At 26.2% G+C, this 26,866-nt stretch overlaps 1 protein-coding gene across 1 annotated transcript in view; it reads right to left on the bottom strand.

Moving 5' to 3' along the window:
* LOC133608251 (asc-type amino acid transporter 1-like) overlaps positions 1-26,866 on the bottom strand; it is a 71,893-nt gene that overhangs the window by 20,762 nt on the left and 24,265 nt on the right. The window contains exons 2-3 of the mRNA XM_061963456.1: positions 23,062-23,266; positions 21,359-21,510 (exon numbers count right to left, since the gene is read on the bottom strand). Of these exons, the coding sequence (XP_061819440.1) occupies positions 21,359-21,510; positions 23,062-23,266 (357 nt within the window). The remainder of the gene's footprint in view (positions 1-21,358; positions 21,511-23,061; positions 23,267-26,866) is intronic.

Below are 26,866 nucleotides of genomic sequence, written 5' to 3'. Positions count from 1 at the left end.
AGTGTTATGTGTGTGTATATGTGTAAATAAATGAACACTGAAATTCAAGTATTTCTTTATATATATATATATATATATATATATATATATATATATATATATATATATATATATATATATATATATATATATATATATATATATATATGTAATAATTAAAAAAAATATATATATATATATATATATAGCTAGAATTCACTGAAAGTCAAGTATATCTTACATATATATATATATATATATATATATATATATATATATATATATACATCTTAACCACGCCCCCAACCACGCCCCCCGCCCCACCCCCGACCACGCCCCCCCACCCCCCACCTCCCGAAATCGGAGGTCTCTCGGAGTGCCTCTACTTCCTGTTTCCTCTAACATGTATGATCTTTTATTGCGTCGACTTCCTGTTTCCTCTGAAAGCACACTAACAGACCGGAGGAAACACACGACACAACATTTTAACATCCTCACAAACTGCTGAGTCGGCGCTGCGTGTGCAAGTTTCATTGCAACAACACCGTTGTTTTTGTGCGATACTTCTATAGAGTATCTCTTACTTGATATTTGAAATGCACGCCTTGTTTTCTCTGCTGATTCAGCGATCTGACCCAATATGGCCGACAAAAATGTCACTCTGAAATGATATCGCACACAAGTAATCACTCTGCAGGACTGCCCGTATCGCACATGATATTAAACACAAGTAAACGCGGTGCAGGGCTGCTTGTATCGCACGTGATATCACACACACAAGTAAAAACACTGCAGGCATGCTTGCATCGCACATGATATCACACACAAGCAAACACTCTGCTTGACTGCTTAAATCACGTGATATCACACACAAGTAAACACGCTGCAGGACTGCTTGTATCACCCATTATTTCACACACAAATAAATACTCTACATGACTGCTTATATTGCACACGATATCACACACAAAGACTGCATGGCTGCTTATATCACATATGATATCACACACAAGTAAACACACTGCAGGACTGCTTGTATCGCACATGATATCAAACACAAGTAAACACGGTGCAGGACTGCTTGTATCGCACATGATATCACACACAAGTAAACACGCTGTAAGACTGCTTGTATCGCACATAATATTAAACACAAGTAAACAAGCTGCTAGACTGCTAGTATCGCACATGATATCACACACAAGTAAACAAGCTGCTAGACTGCTAGTATCGCACATGATATCACACACAAGTAAACCCCCCACAGGATTGCTTGTATCGCACATGATATCACACACAAGTACACACACTGCAGGACTGCTTGTATCGCACGTGATATCACACACAAGTAAACACGCTGCAGGACTGCTTGTATCACCCATTATTTCACACACAAATAAATACTCTACATGACTGCTTATATTGCACACGATATCACACACAAAGACTGCATGGCTGCTTATATCACATATGATATCACACACAAGTAAACACGTTGCAGGACTGCTTGTATCGCACGTGATATCACACACACAAGTAAAAACACTGCAGGAATGCTTGCATCGCACATGACATCGCACACAAGGAAACACTCTGCTTGACTGCTTAAATCACGTGATATCGCACGCAAGTAAACATGCTGCAGGACTGCTTGTATCACCCAATATTTCACACACAAATAAATACTCTACATGACTGCTTATATTGCACACGATATCACACACAAAGACTGCGTGGCGGCTTATATCGCATATGATATCACACACAAGTAAACACACTGCAGGACTGCTTGTATCGCACATGATATCACACACAAGTAAACACACTGCAGGACTGCTTGTATCGCACATGATATCACACACAAGTAAACACGCTGTAAGACTGCTTGTATCGCACATGATATTAAACACAAGTAAACAAGCTGCTAGACTGCTAGTATCGCACATGATATCACACACAAGTAAACCCCCCACAGGACTGCTTGTATCGCACATGATATTAAACACAAGTAAACACGCTGCTAGACTGCTAGTATCGCACATGATATCACACACTAGTAAACCCCCCACAGGACTGCTTGTATCACACATGTTATCACACACAAGTAAACACGCTGCAGGACTGCTTGTATCGCACGTGATAAAACACACAAGAAAACACCCTGCAGGACTGCTTGTATCGCACATGATATCACACACAAGTAAACACGCCGCAGGACTGCTTGTATCGCACATGATATCACACACAAGTAAACATGCCACAGGACTGCTTGTATCGCACATGATATCACACACAAGTACACACGCTGCAGGACTGCTTGTATCGCACGTGATATCACACACAAGTAAACATGCCACAGGACTGCTTGTATCGCACATGATATCACACAAAAGTAAACACGCTGCAGGACTGCTTGTATCGCACATGATATCACACACAAGTAAACCCCCCACAGGACTGCTTGTATCGCACATGATATCACACACAAGTAAACACGCTGCAGGACTGCTTGTATCGCACGTGATATCACACACAAGTAAACACGCCGCAGGACTGCTTGTATCACACATGATATCACACACAAGTAAACATGCCACAGGACTGCTTGTATCGCACATGATATCACACACAAGTAAACACGCTGCAGGACTGCTTGTATCGCACGTGATAAAACACACAAGTAAACACATCGCAGGACTCCCAGGCTGTTGTGTTACATCCATCTCCTTCCTCCCAGGCTGTTGTGTTACATCCATCTCCTTCCTCCCGGGCTGTTGTGTTACATCCATCTCCTTCCTCCCGGGCTGTTGTGTTCCATCCATCTCCTTCCTCCCAGGCTGTTGTGTTGCATCCATCTCCTTCCTCCCAGGCTGTTGTGTTACATCCATCTCCTTCCTCCCGGGCTGTTGTGTTACACCCATCTCCTTCCTCCCAGGCTGTTGTGTTACATCCATCTCCTTCCTCCCAGGCTGTTGTGTTACATCCATCTCCTTCCTCCCAGGCTGTTGTGTTACATCCATCTCCTTCCTCCCGGGCTGTTGTGTTACATCCATCTCCTTCCTCCCGGGCTGTTGTGTTACATCCATCTCCTTCCTCCCAGGCTGTTGTGTTACATCCATCTCCTTCCTCCCAGGCTGTTGTGTTACATCCATCTCCTTCCTCCCAGGCTGTTGTGTTACATCCATCTCCTTCCTCCCAGGCTGTTGTGTTACATCCATCTCCTTCCTCCCAGGCTGTTGTGTTACATCCATCTCCTTCCTCCCAAGCTGTTGTGTTACATCCATCTCCTTCCTCCCAGGCTGTTGTGTTACATCCATCTCCTTCCTCCCGGGCTGATGTGTTCCATTCATCTCCTTCCTCCCGGGCTGTTGTGTTACATCCATCTCCTTCCTCCCAGGCTGTTGTGTTACATCCATCTCCTTCCTCCCAGGCTGTTGTGTTACATCCATCTCCTTCCTCCCAGGCTGTTGTGTTACATCCATCTCCTTCCTTCCACTGCTCAAAGAGTACAAACTGCTTCCAGTGGGAATGTTTGGCAGCGGCCCACTCTGCCACCCGGCTGACTTCTTGTGTGTGGGCGTGTCTCGCCGCTGACAGGGGGCGGAGCCGGCGTGACAGCGCAGGTAAATCTGCCATTGAGGGCCACCTCGGATGCAGAATACTAACTGAGCTGAGTCACTCGGGGAACTCCTCCTGCCACTTCAGTAAGAATGACTTCCTGTGGAGGAGACCCCCCGTCCGTTTCCACGGCGACGACTCTTTGAAGGCTTATAGTGTCCGCTGACAAGAGGCCTGTCCGGCCATGATTAATCGCTCGTTTTCAGCGTGAAATGCAACTTACGTCTGTCCTCACTTCCTGTCTCTGTGTCGCGCCTCAAGCGTGACGGGGACATATATTGATAAATGAGATCAATATACCCGAAATAAGCCGCTACTTTTTTCCGAAAATTTATGGATTTTTCTTGGCTGACGGCCTTAATGCAAATCATTGTCACGCAACACTTAAAAAGAGACAACAACGGTGTGTTATTGTTTGTTTCATGGACCTTCCTTCTGTTTAGTGCTTTATACCGGAAGTAGAAGTGCCGTGTTGTCTTCTAGTGTTTAGTGTGATGTCTGGAGGAGTGTTTTCATGCACATTTTTACGTGCTGTCGTGATGTCATCGAACTAGCGTTGTTAGCATTAGCTAATATGCTAACATGTTTACAAGTGTCTGTGTTAGTATTATTAACTTACAATGGCATTATTGTTGTACTGTTTCAGTTTCAAAAATTCCTCAGTAAATTCACCATGTTTGCTGTTCATAAAGACACTTAGTGATGTTTTATTACAATACATATTACTGTTTTATTACATTACATATTACTGTTTTATTACATTCCATATTACTGTTTTATTACATTTCATATTACTGTTTTATGACATTACATATTACTATTTTATTACATTACATAATACTGTTTTATTACATTACATATTACTGTTTTATTACATTTCATATTACTGTTTTATGACATTACATATTACTATTTTATTACATTACATATTGCTGTTTTATTACATATTACTGTTTCAATACATTGCATATAACTGTTTTATTACATTACATATTACTGTTTTATTACATTACATATTACTGTTATTACATATTACTGTTTTATTACATTACATATTACTGTTTTATTACAATACATATTACTGTTTGTTACATTCCATATTACTGTTTTATTACATTACATATTACTGTTTTATTACATTTCATATTACTGTTTTATGACATTACATATTACTATTTTATTACATTACATAATACTGTTTTATTACATTACATATTACTGTTTTATTACATTTCATATTACTGTTTTATGACATTACATATTACTATTTTATTACATTACATATTGCTGTTTTATTACATATTACTGTTTCAATACATTGCATATAACTGTTTTATTACATTACATATTACTGTTTTATTACATTACATATTACTGTTATTACATATTACTGTTTTATTACATTACATATTACTGTTTTATTACATTACATATTACTGTTTTATTACATTTCATATTACTGTTTTATTACATTACATAATACTGTTTTATTACATTACATATTACTGTTTTATTACATTACATATTGCTGTTTTATTACATATTACTGTTTCAATACATTGCATATTACCGTTTTATTACATTACATATTACTGTTTTATTACATTACATATTACTGTTATTACATACTACTGTTTTATTACATTACATATTACTGTTTTATTACATTACATATTACTGTTTTATTACATATTATTGTTACATTACATATTACTGTTTTATTACATTACATATTACTGTTTCATCACATATTATTGTTTATTACATTACATATTACTATTTTATTACATATTGCTGTTTTATTACATTACATATTACTGTTTTAATACATTGCATATTACTGTTTTATTACATTACATATTACTGTTATTACATATTACTGTTTTATTACATTACATATTACTGTTTTATTACATTACATATTACTGTTATTACATATTACTGTTTTATTACATTGCATATTACTGTTTTATTACATTACATATTACTGTTTTAATACATTGCATATTACTGTTTTATTACATTATACATTATTGTTACTACATATTACTGTTTTATTACATTACATATTACTGTATTACATATTATTGTTTTATTACATTACATATTACTGTTTTAATACATTGCATGTTACTGTTTTATACATTACATATTACTGTTTTATTACATTACATATTACTGTTTTTACATATTACTGTTTTTACATTATACTGTTTTATTACGTGACATATTACTGTTTTATTACATGACATATTACTGTTTTATTACATATTACTGTTATATTACATATTACTGTTTTATTACATATTACTGTTATAATACATATTACTGTTTTATTACATGTTTCTGTTATATTACATTACATATTACTGTTATTACATATTACTATTTTATTACATTACATATTACTGTTTTATTACATGACATACTACTGTTATATTACATAATACTGTTATATTACATATTACTGTTTTATTACATGTTACTGTTATATTACATTGCATGTTACATATTACTGTTATATTACATTACATATTTATTATATTACTGTTATATTACACGTTACAGTTATATTACTATTACATTACATATTACTGTTAAACTTCCTTACATATTACTGTTACATTACATGTTGCTATTGTATTACATATTATTGTTTATTACATTACATATAACTATTTTATTACATATTACTGTTTTATTACATTTCATATTACTGTTTTATTACATTACATATTACTATTTTATTACATTACATAATACTGTTTTATTACATTACATATTACTGTTTTACTACATTACATATTGCTGTTTTATTACATATTACTGTTTCAATACATTGCATATTACCATTTTAATACATTACATATTACTGTTTTATTACATTACATATTACTGTTATTACATATTACTGTTTTATTACATTACATATTACTGTTTTATTACATTACATATTACTGTTTTATTACATATTATTGTTACATTACATATTACTGTTTTATTACATTACATATTACTGTTTCATCACATATTATTGTTTATTACATTACATATTGCTATTTTATTACATATTGCTGTTTTATTACATTACATATTACTGTTTTAATACATTGCATACTACTGTTTTATTACATTACATATTACTGTTATTACATATTACTGTTTTATTACATGACATATTACTGTTTTAATACATTGCATATTACTGTTACTACATATTACTGTTTTATTACATTGCATATTATTGTTTATTACATTACATATTACTGTTTTAATACATTGCATATTACTGTTTTATTACATTATACATTATTGTATTACATATTACTGTTTTATTACATTACATATTACTGTATTACATATTACTGTTTTATTACGTTGCATATTACTGTTTTATTACATTACATATTACTGTTTTAATACATTGCATATTACTGTTTTATTACATTACATATTACTGTTATTACATATTACTGTTTTTACATAATACTGTTTTATTACATGACATATTACTGTTTTATTACATGACATATTACTGTTTTATTACATATTACTGTTATATTACATATTACTGTTTTATTACATATTACTGTTGTATTACATATTACTGTTTTATTACATATTACTGTTATATTACATATTACTGTTTTATTACATATTACTGTTATATTACATATTACTGTTTTATTACATGTTTCTGTTATATTACATTACATATTACTGTTATTACATATTACTATTTTATTACATTACATATTACTGTTTTATTACATGACATATTACTGTTATATTACATATTACTGTTATATTACATACTACTGTTTTATTACATGTTACTGTTATATTACATTGCATGTTACATATTACTGTTATATTACATTACATATTTATTATATTACTGTTATATTACACGTTACAGTTATATTACTATTACATTACATATTACTGTTAAACTTCATTACATATTACTGTTACATTACATGTTACTGTTGTATTACATATTATTGTTTATTACATTACATATAACTATTTTATTACATATTACTGTTTTATTACATTTCATATTACTGTTTTATTATATTACATATTACTATTTTATTACATTACATAATACTGTTTTATTACATTACATATTACTGTTTCATTACATTACATATTGCTGTTTTATTACATATTACTGTTTCAATACATTGCATATTACCATTTTATTACATTACATATTACTGTTTTATTACATTACATATTACTGTTATTACATATTACTGTTTTATTACATTACATATTACTGTTTTATTACATTACATATTACTGTTTTATTACATATTATTGTTACATTACATATTACTGTTTTATTACATTACATATTACTGTTTCATCACATATTATTGTTTATTACATTACATATTACTATTTTATTACATATTGCTGTTTTATTACATTACATATTACTGTTTTAATACATTGCATATTACTGTTTTATTACATTACATATTACTGTTATTAAATATTACTGTTTTATTACATGACATATTACTGTTTTATTACATGACATATTACTGTTTTATTACATGACATATTACTGTTTTAATACATTGCATATTACTGTTATTACATATTACTGTTTTATTACATTGCATATTACTGTTTTATTACATTACATATTACTGTTTTAATACATTGCATATTACTGTTTTATTACATTATATGTTACTGTTATTACATATTACTGTTTTTACATATTACTGTTTTATTACAATACATATTACTGTTTTATTACATGACATATAACTGTTTTTTTTACATATAACTGTTATATTACATATTACTGTTTTATTACATATTACTGTTATATTACATATTACTGTTTTATTACATGTTTCTGTTATATTACATTACATATTACTGTTATTACATATTACTATTTTATTACATTACATATTACTGTTTTATTACATGACATATTACTGTTATATTACATATTACTGTTATATTACATATAACTGTTTTATTACATGTTACTGTTGTATTACATTGCATGTTACATATTACTGTTATATTACATTACATATTTATTATATTACTGTTATATTACACGTTACAGTTATATTACTATTACATTACATATTACTGTTAAACTTCATTAAATATTACTGTTACATTACATGTTACTATTGTATTACAAATTATTGTTTATTACATTACATATAACTATTTTATTACATATTACTGTTTTATTACATTACATATTACTGTTATTACATATTACTGTTGTATTACATGACATATTACTGTTTTATTACATGACATATTACTGTTGTATTACATGACATATTACTGTTTTATTACATGACATATTACTGTTTTATTACATGACATATTACTGTTTTAATACATTGCATATTACTGTTACTACATATTACTGTTTTATTACATTGCATATTACTGTTTATTACATTACATATTACTGTTTTAATACATTGCATATTACTGTTTTATTACATTATACATTATTGTATTACATATTACTGTTTTATTACATTACATATTACTGTATTACATATTACTGTTTTATTACATTGCATATTACTGTTTTATTACATTACATATTACTGTTATAATACATTGCATATTACTGTTTTATTACATTACATATTACTGTTATTACATATTACTGTTTTTACATAATACTGTTTTATTACATGACATATTACTGTTTTATTACATGACATATAACTGTTTTATTACATATAACTGTTATATTACATACTACTGTTTTATTACATATTGCTGTTATATTACATATTACTGTTTTATTACATGTTTCTGTTATATTACATTACATATTACTGTTATTACATATTACTATTTTATTACATTACATATTACTGTTTTATTACATGACATATTACTGTTATATTACATATTACTGTTATATTACATATGACTGTTTTATTACATGTTACTGTTATATTACATTGCATGTTACATATTACTGTTATATTACATTACATATTTATTATATTACTGTTATATTACACGTTACAGTTATATTACATATTACTATTGCATTACATATTACTGTTAAATTTCATTACATATTACTGTTGCATTACATGTTACTGTTGTATTACATATTATTGTTTATTACATTACATATTACTGTTTTATTACATTACATATTACTGTTATTACATATTACTGTTTTATTACATTGCATAATACTGTTTTATTACATTATATATTACTGTTTTAATACATTGCATATTACTGTTTTATTACATTATATGTTACTGTTATTACATATTACTGTTTTTACATATTACTGTTTTATTACAATACATATTACTGTTTTATTACATGACATATAACTGTTTTATTACATATTACTGTTATATTACATATGACTGATTTATTACATATTACTGTTATATTACATATTACTCTTTTATTACATGTTTCTGTTATATTACATTACACATTACTGTTATTACATATTACTATTTTATTACATTAAATATTACTGTTTTATTACATGACATATTACTGTTATATTACATATTACTGTTATATTACATATTACTGTTATATTACATATGACTGTTTTATTACATGTTACTGTTATATTACATTGCATATTACATAAGACTGTTATATTACATTACATATGTATTATATTACTGTTATATTACACGTTACAGTTATATTACATATTACTATTACATTACATATATATTATATTACTGTTATATTACACGTTACAGTTATATTACATATTACTATTGCATTACATATTACTGTTGTATTACATATTATTGTTTATTACATTGCATATTACTGTTTTATTACATTACATATTACTGTTATTACATATTACTGTTGTATTACATGACATATTACTGTTTTATTACATGACATATTACTGTTTTATTACATGACATATTACTGTTTTAATACATTGCATATTACTGTTACTACATATTACTGTTTTATTAAATTGCATATTACTGTTTATTACATTACATATTACTGTTTTAATACATTGCATATTACTGTTTTATTACATTATACATTATTGTATTACATATTACTGTTTTATTACATTACATATTACTATATTACATATTACTGTTTTATTACATTGCATATTACTGTTTTATTACATTACATATTACTGTTTTAATACATTGCATATTACTGTTTTATTACATTACATATTACTGTTATTACATATTACTGTTTTATTACATTACATATTACTGTTATTACATATTACTGTTTTTACATAATACTGTTTTATTACATGACATATTACTGTTTTATTACATGACATATAACTGTTTTATTACATATAACTGTTATATTACATATTACTCTTTTATTACATGTTTCTGTTATATTACATTACATATTACTGTTATTACATATTACTATTTTATTACATTACATATTACTGTTTTATTACATGACATATTACTGTTATATTACATATTACTGTTATATTACATATTACTGTTTTATTACATGTTACTGTTATATTACATTGCATATTACATATTACTGTTGTATTACATTACATATTTATTATATTACTGTTATATTACACGTTACAGTTATATTACTATTACATTACATATTACTGTTAAATTTCATTACATATTACTGTTACATTACATGTTACTGTTGTATTACATATTATTGTTTATTACATTACATATTACTGTTTTATTACATTATATATTACTGTTATTACATATTACTGTTTTTACATATTACTGTTTTATTACATGACATATTACTGTTTTATTACATGACATATTACTGTTTTATTACATGACATATTACTGTTTTATTCCATATTACTGTTATATTACATATTACTGATTTATTACATATTACTGTTTTATTACATGTTTATGTTATATTACATTACATATACATACTGTTATTACATATTACTATTTTATTACATTACATATTACTGTTTTATTACATTACATATTACTGTTTTATTACATATTATTGTTACATTACATTCTACTGTTTTATTACATTACATATTACTGTTTCATCACATATTATTGTTTATTACATTACATATTACTATTTTATTACATATTGCTGTTTTATTACATTACATATTACTGTTTTAATACATTGCATATTACTGTTTTATTACATTACATATTACTGTTATTACATATTACTGTTTTATTACATGACATATTACTGTTTTATTACATGACATATTACTGTTTTAATACATTGCATATTACTGTTTTATTACATTACATATTACTGTTATTACATATTACTGTTTTATTACATGACATATTACTGTTTTATTACATTACATATTACTGTTTTAATACATTGCATATTACTGTTTTATTACATTATACATTATTGTATTACATATTACTGTTTTATTACATTACATATTACTGTTATTACATATTACTGTTTTATTACATTACATATTACTGTTTTAATACATTGCATATTACTGTTTTATTACATTACATATTACTGTTATAATACATTGCATATTACTGTTTTATTACATTACATATTACTGTTATTACATATTACTGTTTTTACATAATACTGTTTTATTACATGACATATTACTGTTTTATTACATGACATATAACTGTTTTATTACATATAACTGTTATATTACATACTACTGTTTTATTACATATTGCTGTTATATTACATATTACTGTTTTATTACATGTTTCTGTTATATTACATTACATATTACTGTTATTACATATTACTATTTTATTACATTACATATTACTGTTTTATTACATGACATATTACTGTTATATTACATATTACTGTTATATTACATATGACTGTTTTATTACATGTTACTGTTATATTACATTGCATGTTACATATTACTGTTATATTACATTACATATTTATTATATTACTGTTATATTACACGTTACAGTTATATTACATATTACTATTGCATTACATATTACTGTTAAATTTCATTACATATTACTGTTGCATTACATGTTACTGTTGTATTACATATTATTGTTTATTACATTACATATTACTGTTTTATTACATTACATATTACTGTTATTACATATTACTGTTTTATTACATTGCATAATACTGTTTTATTACATTATATATTACTGTTTTAATACATTGCATATTACTGTTTTATTACATTATATGTTACTGTTATTACATATTACTGTTTTTACATATTACTGTTTTATTACAATACATATTACTGTTTTATTACATGACATATAACTGTTTTATTACATATTACTGTTATATTACATATGACTGATTTATTACATATTACTGTTATATTACATATTACTCTTTTATTACATGTTTCTGTTATATTACATTACACATTACTGTTATTACATATTACTATTTTATTACATTAAATATTACTGTTTTATTACATGACATATTACTGTTATATTACATATTACTGTTATATTACATATTACTGTTATATTACATATGACTGTTTTATTACATGTTACTGTTATATTACATTGCATATTACATAAGACTGTTATATTACATTACATATGTATTATATTACTGTTATATTACACGTTACAGTTATATTACATATTACTATTACATTACATATATATTATATTACTGTTATATTACACGTTACAGTTATATTACATATTACTATTGCATTACATATTACTGTTGTATTACATATTATTGTTTATTACATTGCATATTACTGTTTTATTACATTACATATTACTGTTATTACATATTACTGTTGTATTACATGACATATTACTGTTTTATTACATGACATATTACTGTTTTATTACATGACATATTACTGTTTTAATACATTGCATATTACTGTTACTACATATTACTGTTTTATTAAATTGCATATTACTGTTTATTACATTACATATTACTGTTTTAATACATTGCATATTACTGTTTTATTACATTATACATTATTGTATTACATATTACTGTTTTATTACATTACATATTACTATATTACATATTACTGTTTTATTACATTGCATATTACTGTTTTATTACATTACATATTACTGTTTTAATACATTGCATATTACTGTTTTATTACATTACATATTACTGTTATTACATATTACTGTTTTATTACATTACATATTACTGTTATTACATATTACTGTTTTTACATAATACTGTTTTATTACATGACATATTACTGTTTTATTACATGACATATAACTGTTTTATTACATATAACTGTTATATTACATATTACTCTTTTATTACATGTTTCTGTTATATTACATTACATATTACTGTTATTACATATTACTATTTTATTACATTACATATTACTGTTTTATTACATGACATATTACTGTTATATTACATATTACTGTTATATTACATATTACTGTTTTATTACATGTTACTGTTATATTACATTGCATATTACATATTACTGTTGTATTACATTACATATTTATTATATTACTGTTATATTACACGTTACAGTTATATTACTATTACATTACATATTACTGTTAAATTTCATTACATATTACTGTTACATTACATGTTACTGTTGTATTACATATTATTGTTTATTACATTACATATTACTGTTTTATTACATTATATATTACTGTTATTACATATTACTGTTTTTACATATTACTGTTTTATTACATGACATATTACTGTTTTATTACATGACATATTACTGTTTTATTACATGACATATTACTGTTTTATTCCATATTACTGTTATATTACATATTACTGATTTATTACATATTACTGTTTTATTACATGTTTATGTTATATTACATTACATATACATACTGTTATTACATATTACTATTTTATTACATTACATATTACTGTTTTATTACATTACATATTACTGTTTTATTACATATTATTGTTACATTACATTCTACTGTTTTATTACATTACATATTACTGTTTCATCACATATTATTGTTTATTACATTACATATTACTATTTTATTACATATTGCTGTTTTATTACATTACATATTACTGTTTTAATACATTGCATATTACTGTTTTATTACATTACATATTACTGTTATTACATATTACTGTTTTATTACATGACATATTACTGTTTTATTACATGACATATTACTGTTTTAATACATTGCATATTACTGTTTTATTACATTACATATTACTGTTATTACATATTACTGTTTTATTACATGACATATTACTGTTTTATTACATTACATATTACTGTTTTAATACATTGCATATTACTGTTTTATTACATTATACATTATTGTATTACATATTACTGTTTTATTACATTACATATTACTGTTATTACATATTACTGTTTTATTACATTACATATTACTGTTTTAATACATTGCATATTACTGTTTTATTACATTACATATTACTGTTATAATACATTGCATATTACTGTTTTATTACATTACATATTACTGTTATTACATATTACTGTTTTTACATAATACTGTTTTATTACATGACATATTACTGTTTTATTACATGACATATAACTGTTTTATTACATATAACTGTTATATTACATACTACTGTTTTATTACATATTGCTGTTATATTACATATTACTGTTTTATTACATGTTTCTGTTATATTACATTACATATTACTGTTATTACATATTACTATTTTATTACATTACATATTACTGTTTTATTACATGACATATTACTGTTATATTACATATTACTGTTATATTACATATGACTGTTTTATTACATGTTACTGTTATATTACATTGCATGTTACATATTACTGTTATATTACATTACATATTTATTATATTACTGTTATATTACACGTTACAGTTATATTACATATTACTATTGCATTACATATTACTGTTAAATTTCATTACATATTACTGTTGCATTACATGTTACTGTTGTATTACATATTATTGTTTATTACATTACATATTACTGTTTTATTACATTACATATTACTGTTATTACATATTACTGTTTTATTACATTGCATAATACTGTTTTATTACATTATATATTACTGTTTTAATACATTGCATATTACTGTTTTATTACATTATATGTTACTGTTATTACATATTACTGTTTTTACATATTACTGTTTTATTACAATACATATTACTGTTTTATTACATGACATATAACTGTTTTATTACATATTACTGTTATATTACATATGACTGATTTATTACATATTACTGTTATATTACATATTACTCTTTTATTACATGTTTCTGTTATATTACATTACACATTACTGTTATTACATATTACTATTTTATTACATTAAATATTACTGTTTTATTACATGACATATTACTGTTATATTACATATTACTGTTATATTACATATTACTGTTATATTACATATGACTGTTTTATTACATGTTACTGTTATATTACATTGCATATTACATAAGACTGTTATATTACATTACATATGTATTATATTACTGTTATATTACACGTTACAGTTATATTACATATTACTATTACATTACATATATATTATATTACTGTTATATTACACGTTACAGTTATATTACATATTACTATTGCATTACATATTACTGTTGTATTACATATTATTGTTTATTACATTGCATATTACTGTTTTATTACATTACATATTACTGTTATTACATATTACTGTTGTATTACATGACATATTACTGTTTTATTACATGACATATTACTGTTTTATTACATGACATATTACTGTTTTAATACATTGCATATTACTGTTACTACATATTACTGTTTTATTAAATTGCATATTACTGTTTATTACATTACATATTACTGTTTTAATACATTGCATATTACTGTTTTATTACATTATACATTATTGTATTACATATTACTGTTTTATTACATTACATATTACTATATTACATATTACTGTTTTATTACATTGCATATTACTGTTTTATTACATTACATATTACTGTTTTAATACATTGCATATTACTGTTTTATTACATTACATATTACTGTTATTACATATTACTGTTTTATTACATTACATATTACTGTTATTACATATTACTGTTTTTACATAATACTGTTTTATTACATGACATATTACTGTTTTATTACATGACATATAACTGTTTTATTACATATAACTGTTATATTACATATTACTCTTTTATTACATGTTTCTGTTATATTACATTACATATTACTGTTATTACATATTACTATTTTATTACATTACATATTACTGTTTTATTACATGACATATTACTGTTATATTACATATTACTGTTATATTACATATTACTGTTTTATTACATGTTACTGTTATATTACATTGCATATTACATATTACTGTTGTATTACATTACATATTTATTATATTACTGTTATATTACACGTTACAGTTATATTACTATTACATTACATATTACTGTTAAATTTCATTACATATTACTGTTACATTACATGTTACTGTTGTATTACATATTATTGTTTATTACATTACATATTACTGTTTTATTACATTATATATTACTGTTATTACATATTACTGTTTTTACATATTACTGTTTTATTACATGACATATTACTGTTTTATTACATGACATATTACTGTTTTATTACATGACATATTACTGTTTTATTCCATATTACTGTTATATTACATATTACTGATTTATTACATATTACTGTTTTATTACATGTTTATGTTATATTACATTACATATACATACTGTTATTACATATTACTATTTTATTACATTACATATTACTGTTTTATTACATTACATATTACTGTTTTATTACATATTATTGTTACATTACATTCTACTGTTTTATTACATTACATATTACTGTTTCATCACATATTATTGTTTATTACATTACATATTACTATTTTATTACATATTGCTGTTTTATTACATTACATATTACTGTTTTAATACATTGCATATTACTGTTTTATTACATTACATATTACTGTTATTACATATTACTGTTTTATTACATGACATATTACTGTTTTATTACATGACATATTACTGTTTTAATACATTGCATATTACTGTTTTATTACATTACATATTACTGTTATTACATATTACTGTTTTATTACATGACATATTACTGTTTTATTACATTACATATTACTGTTTTAATACATTGCATATTACTGTTTTATTACATTATACATTATTGTATTACATATTACTGTTTTATTACATTACATATTACTGTTATTACATATTACTGTTTTATTACATTACATATTACTGTTTTAATACATTGCATATTACTGTTTTATTACATTACATATTACTGTTATAATACATTGCATATTACTGTTTTATTACATTACATATTACTGTTATTACATATTACTGTTTTTACATAATACTGTTTTATTACATGACATATTACTGTTTTATTACATGACATATAACTGTTTTATTACATATAACTGTTATATTACATACTACTGTTTTATTACATATTGCTGTTATATTACATATTACTGTTTTATTACATGTTTCTGTTATATTACATTACATATTACTGTTATTACATATTACTATTTTATTACATTACATATTACTGTTTTATTACATGACATATTACTGTTATATTACATATTACTGTTATATTACATATGACTGTTTTATTACATGTTACTGTTATATTACATTGCATGTTACATATTACTGTTATATTACATTACATATTTATTATATTACTGTTATATTACACGTTACAGTTATATTACATATTACTATTGCATTACATATTACTGTTAAATTTCATTACATATTACTGTTGCATTACATGTTACTGTTGTATTACATATTATTGTTTATTACATTACATATTACTGTTTTATTACATTACATATTACTGTTATTACATATTACTGTTTTATTACATTGCATAATACTGTTTTATTACATTATATATTACTGTTTTAATACATTGCATATTACTGTTTTATTACATTATATGTTACTGTTATTACATATTACTGTTTTTACATATTACTGTTTTATTACAATACATATTACTGTTTTATTACATGACATATAACTGTTTTATTACATATTACTGTTATATTACATATGACTGATTTATTACATATTACTGTTATATTACATATTACTCTTTTATTACATGTTTCTGTTATATTACATTACACATTACTGTTATTACATATTACTATTTTATTACATTAAATATTACTGTTTTATTACATGACATATTACTGTTATATTACATATTACTGTTATATTACATATTACTGTTATATTACATATGACTGTTTTATTACATGTTACTGTTATATTACATTGCATATTACATAAGACTGTTATATTACATTACATATGTATTATATTACTGTTATATTACACGTTACAGTTATATTACATATTACTATTACATTACATATATATTATATTACTGTTATATTACACGTTACAGTTATATTACATATTACTATTGCATTACATATTACTGTTGTATTACATATTATTGTTTATTACATTGCATATTACTGTTTTATTACATTACATATTACTGTTATTACATATTACTGTTGTATTACATGACATATTACTGTTTTATTACATGACATATTACTGTTTTAATACATTGCATATTACTGTTACTACATATTACTGTTTTATTAAATTGCATATTACTGTTTATTACATTACATATTACTGTTTTAATACATTGCATATTACTGTTTTATTACATTATACATTATTGTATTACATATTACTGTTTTATTACATTACATATTACTGTATTACATATTACTGTTTTATTACATTGCATATTACTGTTTTATTACATTACATATTACTGTTTTAATACATTGCATATTACTGTTTTATTACATTACATATTACTGTTATTACATATTACTGTTTTATTACATTACATATTACTGTTATTACATATTACTGTTTTTACATAATACTGTTTTATTACATGACATATTACTGTTTTATTACATGACATATAACTGTTTTATTACATATAACTGTTATATTACATATTACTCTTTTATTACATGTTTCTGTTATATTACATTACATATTACTGTTATTACATATTACTATTTTATTACATTACATATTACTGTTTTATTACATGACATATTACTGTTATATTACATATTACTGTTATATTACATATTACTGTTTTATTACATGTTACTGTTATATTACATTGCATATTACATATTACTGTTGTATTACATTACATATTTATTATATTACTGTTATATTACACGTTACAGTTATATTACTATTACATTACATATTACTGTTAAATTTCATTACATATTACTGTTACATTACATGTTACTGTTGTATTACATATTATTGTTTATTACATTACATATTACTGTTTTATTACATTATATATTACTGTTATTACATATTACTGTTTTTACATATTACTGTTTTATTACATGACATATTACTGTTTTATTACATGACATATTACTGTTTTATTACATGACATATTACTGTTTTATTCCATATTACTGTTATATTACATATTACTGATTTATTACATATTACTGTTTTATTACATGTTTATGTTATATTACATTACATATACATACTGTTATTACATATTACTATTTTATTACATTACATATTACTGTTTTATTACATTACATATTACTGTTTTATTACATATTATTGTTACATTACATTCTACTGTTTTATTACATTACATATTACTGTTTCATCACATATTATTGTTTATTACATTACATATTACTATTTTATTACATATTGCTGTTTTATTACATTACATATTACTGTTTTAATACATTGCATATTACTGTTTTATTACATTACATATTACTGTTATTACATATTACTGTTTTATTACATGACATATTACTGTTTTATTACATGACATATTACTGTTTTAATACATTGCATATTACTGTTTTATTACATTACATATTACTGTTATTACATATTACTGTTTTATTACATGACATATTACTGTTTTATTACATTACATATTACTGTTTTAATACATTGCATATTACTGTTTTATTACATTATACATTATTGTATTACATATTACTGTTTTATTACATTACATATTACTGTTATTACATATTACTGTTTTATTACATTACATATTACTGTTTTAATACATTGCATGTTACTGTTTTATTACATTACGTATTACTGTTTTATTACATTACATATTACTGTTATTACATATTACTGTTTTTACATATTACTGTTTTATTACATGACATATTACTGTTTTATTACATATTATTGTTATATTACATATTACCGTTTTATTACATATTACTGTTACATTACATATTACTGTTTTATTACATGTTTCTGTTGTATTACATTACATATTACTGTTATTACATATTACTATTTTATTACATTACATATTACTGTTGTATTACATATTACTGTTTTATTACATGTTACTGTTATATTACATTGCATATTACATATTACTGTTATATTACATTACATATTTATTATATTACTGTTATATTACACGTTACAGTTATATTACTATTACATTACATATTACTGTTAAACTTCATTACATATTACTGTTGCATTACATGTTACTGTTGTATTACATATTATTGTTTATTACATTGCATATTACTGTTTTATTACATGACATATTACTGTTATAGTACATGGTGTGGGACTCACACACGCAGATGGTGGCCAGCAGTCGTGTGGCAGCGTAGGGGGGCAGACAGTTCTGGAAGGCGGGCTGCAGCACGTAGTTGGCGAAGGTGAGGGCGATGACGGCCAGAGTGGTCGGGTACATGATGAGCACGGCGCTCCACAGCAACAGGAAGCTGCAACAACAACAACAACAACAACAGTCCACAAGGTCACCAAGGATTATTACCAACCTTTTAACAACACTCAGTAAAGGTTTGGGAACTGAGGAGACACATTTTGGACGTGGAATTCTTTCCCATTCTTGCTTGATGTACAGCTTAAGTTGTTCAACAGTCTCATATTTTAGCCTTCACACATTGTCAATGTCTGGACTACAGGCAGGCCAGTCTAGTACCCGCACTCTTTTACTATGAAGCCACCCTGTTGTAACACGCGGCTTGGCATTGTCCTGCTGAAATAAGCAGGGGCGTCCATGGTAACGTTGCTTGGATGGCAACATATGTTGCATCATAGAGTTTTAACTTGCACTTACAGATGTAGCGACCAACTGTAGTTACTGACAGTGGTTTTCCGAAGTGTTCCCGAGCCCATGTGGTGATATCCTTTACACACCGATGTGGCTTTTTGATGACGTACCCCCCTGAGAGGTCGAAGGTTCATAATATCATGGCTTCTTTCTTTCTCCAGATTCTCTGAGCCTTTTGATGATATTACGGAGCGTGGATGGTGAAATCCCTAAATTCCTTGCAATAGCTGGTTGATAAATGTTGTTCTTAAACAAATTTGCTCAGGCATTTGTTGACAAAGTGGTGACAGGCTTGTAGGGATGACATAGCCTCTGTGTATTTTCCTGACCTAACGTATATTCCGCACTGTATAACGAATAATAACCTTGACTATACTTACATATGTATGTATCTACATATAGCAGCATGGTAGAACAGGGGTGAGTGCGTTTGCCTCACAATGAAAAGGTCTTGGGTTCGATCCCCGGGCTCGGGGTATTTTATGTAGAGTTTGCATGTTCTTGCATGGAATTATTGAGTCTGTTTAGTTGATTGGAGAGCTAGCTTGCGTCCATGACGGTGACTTTTGTTTTGTTTGATCAGCCGTTTTACTGCCTTGTTACAATTAAGGCATTTCCACAATATTTCTGTGTAAATAACTCATTTCACAACGTATATATCTGCAACTTGTGGCTAATATATGGAAAAATATTATTTTCTTTCCAAAACTTAGTGGGTGTGGCTTATATACCGGTGCGCTCTGTAGTCGGTAAAAATACAGTGAGCATTTTCAAGTATCCAAATTGCTACAGAACTTTCCTCCAGAAGGTCTTATCTTCAATCAATCTTTTCCATGTAATGTCAGGTGAGGCGAGGTGAGGTGAGGCCTTTAAACCCAGGAACACCATGCCTACCGTCAAGCATGGTGGTGGTAGTATTATGCTCTGGGCCTGTTTTGCCGCCAATGGAACTGCTGCTTTACAGAGAGTAAATGGGACAATGAAAAAGGAGGATTACCTCCAAATTGTTCAGGATAGTACTGCAGTAGTATTGGCCATTTGAATGAGACCATGGTGGCCACTGATTGGATACAGTTACATCTGAACTTATCAAATAAAAGCCTTCCAGTTGGAGTAGAAAAGGCCTTGAAGATCTAAGAAGGTGCACGCTCTTATTTTGGCGACGGGGGTGAAGAAATGGAAAGGAAGCGCGTCTCACCCGACGAGTCCTCCGAAGATCTCGGTCACGTAGGAGTAGTCCCCCCCGGACTTGGGTATGGTGACGCCCAGCTCGGCGTAGCACATGGAGCCCAGGACGCAGATGCCGCCCCCGCACACCCAGACGATGAGCGACAGGCCCACGGAGCCGGCATGCTCCAGGACTCCTTTAGGGGACACGAAGATGCCCGAGCCGATGATGTTCCCTGTGGACGAGAATGTAACCAGGACTTCAATCAATCATGTGGAGTAACAAGAGAAAATGAAGACATGTTTTTGACGCTCGCAGCTTTTTTACACGCATTATTAGGGGCGGTTGGTTGGAAACAGTACCGCGGGAATGGAGTGGCATTGAACGCATCGTTCTAAACACCACAACAGTTTAGTACTGAACTCTTAACCCTCATTTGTAAAAAAAAAAATAACATGCTTATTATACAAACAGTATTTGTACATCTTTAACACAGATTTTTATACTGTCTTCAGAGATTCAGGTTTTTTTGGTGGTACTCGAAACCTTTCTGGGTACCTGCGAAAGGGTGTTCAGCATGGTTAGAAAAATAGTGACAGAGACTAGAACAAGGATGGACAATTCAACCCTTAACTCAACAATGAGTAGATGAGTGTTATGTGTGTGTATATGTGTAAATAAATGAACACTGAAATTCAAGTATTTCTTTTATTTATATATATATATATATAAAATAAATATATATATAGCTAGAATTCACAGAAAGTCAAGTATTTCTTATATATGTATATATATATATATATATATATATATATGTATATATATATATATATATATATATATATATATATATATATAATAAAATAAATATATATATAGCTAGAATTCACTGAAAGTCAAGTATTTCTTATATATATATATATATAATAAAATAAATATATATATAGCTAGAATTCACTGAAAGTCAAGTATTTCTTTTATATATATATATATATATATATATATATATATATATATATATATATATATATATATATATATATGATAAAATAAATATATATATAGCTAGAATTCACTGAAAGTCAAGTATTTCTTATATATATATATATATATATATAATAAAATAAATATATATATAGCTAGAATTCACTGAAAGTCAAGTATTTCTTATATATATATATATATATATATATATAATAAAATAAATATATATATAGCTAGAATTCACTGAAAGTCAAGCATTTCTTATATATATATATATATATATATATATATATATATATATATAATAAAATAAATATATATATAGCTAGAATTCACTGAAAGTCAAGTATTTCTTATATATATATATATATATATGATAAAATAAATATATATATAGCTAGAATTCACTGAAAGTCAAGTATTTCTTATATATATATATATATATATATATGATAAAATAAATATATATATAGCTAGATTTCACTGAAAGTCAAGTATTTCTTATATATATATGTAATAAAATAAATATATATATAGCTAGAATTCACTGAAAGTCAAGTATTTCTTATATATATATATAATAAAATAAATATATATATAGCTAGAATTCACTGAAAGTCAAGTATTTCTTATATATATATATATATATATATATATATATATATAATAAAATAAATATATATATAGCTAGAATTCACTGAAAGTCAAGTATTTTTTATATATATATATAATAAAATAAATATATATATAGCTAGAATTCACTGAAAGTCAAGTATTTCTTATATATATATATATATATATATATATATATATATATATATATATATATATATATATATAATAAAATAAATATATATATAGCTAGAATTCACTGAAAGTCAAGTATTTCTTATATATATATATATATATATATATATATATATATATATATATATATATATAATAAAATAAATATATATATAGCTAGAATTCACTGAAAGTCAAGTATTTCTTATATATATATATATATATATATGAAATACTTGACTTGGTTGATTCTAGCTGTAAATATACTCCTCCCCTCTTAGCCCCGCTCCCAACCACGCCCCCGCCCCACCCCGACCACGCCCCCCCACCTCCCAAAATCAGAGGTCTCAAGGTTGGCAAGTATGATAAATGAAAACATGAAAGTAGAGAAACCTGAGTCAAACATTGTATGCAGGTTTAGTTAGCAGCAGGAAGTTAGAGCGGTGCTATAAAGGGTGAGCGCGGCTAAGGTGGCGTGGTATTAGCAGTCTTTACAGACTGACAGTCTGACTACAGTCCCTTTGGGGAAAAAAATCCCAAAAACCTTTTCCTCTTTTATCCACCATTTCTTCATTTGGACTTTCTCTCTTCATTCCATGCAAGGAATCAACCAAACATGATAGTGGATACTGTCACCTGATTGGCTGTTAGCGTGTCACGTGATCACTTCCTGCGTTATATATATTGATCAGTCACCTGATGATGCTCGCTGCTGACTTTGAAAAGCAAACAGGATTCAGTTCTTGAGGAAGAACTGGATGTGGGAGCGAGGAGCCGCTGCCAGGCGAAGGAGGAAGGAGACCTTTCAGAATAGTAATGGCGTCTCAGCCACAAACCAGCAGGGGGGGCATTTAGTCCTTTGTGACTTGGATTTATGACCTTTCCTTCCTCCTTCCTCTGGCTCGCATCCTTCTTCTTGTGGCACCAGCTCGGCCGGGATGAAACAATTCCACGTCGGGTCGCTCCGACTGAACCGAGGCAAGAGCCCACTGGCGCCACCTGCTGGGCACGTTTGTCGTAGCGCCATTGGTCCGGTCGGACCGGTCAATATGAGCCCAGTGAAGAAAATCCAAGTTACTGCAGTATTATACATACTTTGGTAGGAAGGTACTCAGTAGCTCGACTTAATCAAGTTGCTCCTTCTTTAGACCGTGAACGTTGTATTTACTGTAAATTCCGGGTACTTTTTTTCCTACGCTCTGCACCCCGTGGCTTATAAAACGGTGCAGCTAATTCATACTTGCCAACCTTGAGACCTCCGATTTCGGGAGGTGGGGGTGAGGGGGCGGGGGTGGGCGTGGTCGGGGTGGGACGGGGGTGTGGGACGGGAGCGTGGCTAAAAGGGGAGGAGTATTTTTACAGCTAGAATTCAAGTCAAGTATTTCATATATATATATATATATATATACATATATATAAGAAATATATATATATATATATATATATATATATATACATATATGTGTGTGTATATATATATATTTATTTTATTATATATATATATATATATATATATATATATATATGTATATATATATATATTTATTTTATTATATATATATATATATATATACATACATATATTTTTTTTTATTTTATTATATATATATATATATATATATATATATATATATATATATATAAGAAATACTTGACAGTCAGTGAATTCTAGCTATATATATACGTATATATATATATATATATATTTATTTTATTGTATATATATATATATATATATATACATATATATACGTATATATGTATTATTTTATTATATATATATATATATAGATGTAAGCACAAGTTAACATTCAAGTATTTATTTTATATATATATATATATATATATATATATATATATATAATAAAATAAATACATATATACGTATATATATTATTATATATATATACGTATATATGTATTTATTTTATTATATATATATATATGTATATATATATATATATAATAAAATAAAATAAATATATATATAGCTAGAATTCACTGAAAATCAAGTATTTCTTATATATATATATATATATATATATATGTATATATATATATATAC

The sequence above is a fragment of the Nerophis lumbriciformis genome, linkage group LG06, assembly GCF_033978685.3.
Source record: "Nerophis lumbriciformis linkage group LG06, RoL_Nlum_v2.1, whole genome shotgun sequence".
Classification (NCBI taxonomy): Eukaryota; Metazoa; Chordata; class Actinopteri; order Syngnathiformes; family Syngnathidae; genus Nerophis; species Nerophis lumbriciformis.
The sequence above is the reverse complement of the archived record's forward strand: the minus strand, read 5'-3'. Positions and strand labels throughout refer to the sequence as shown.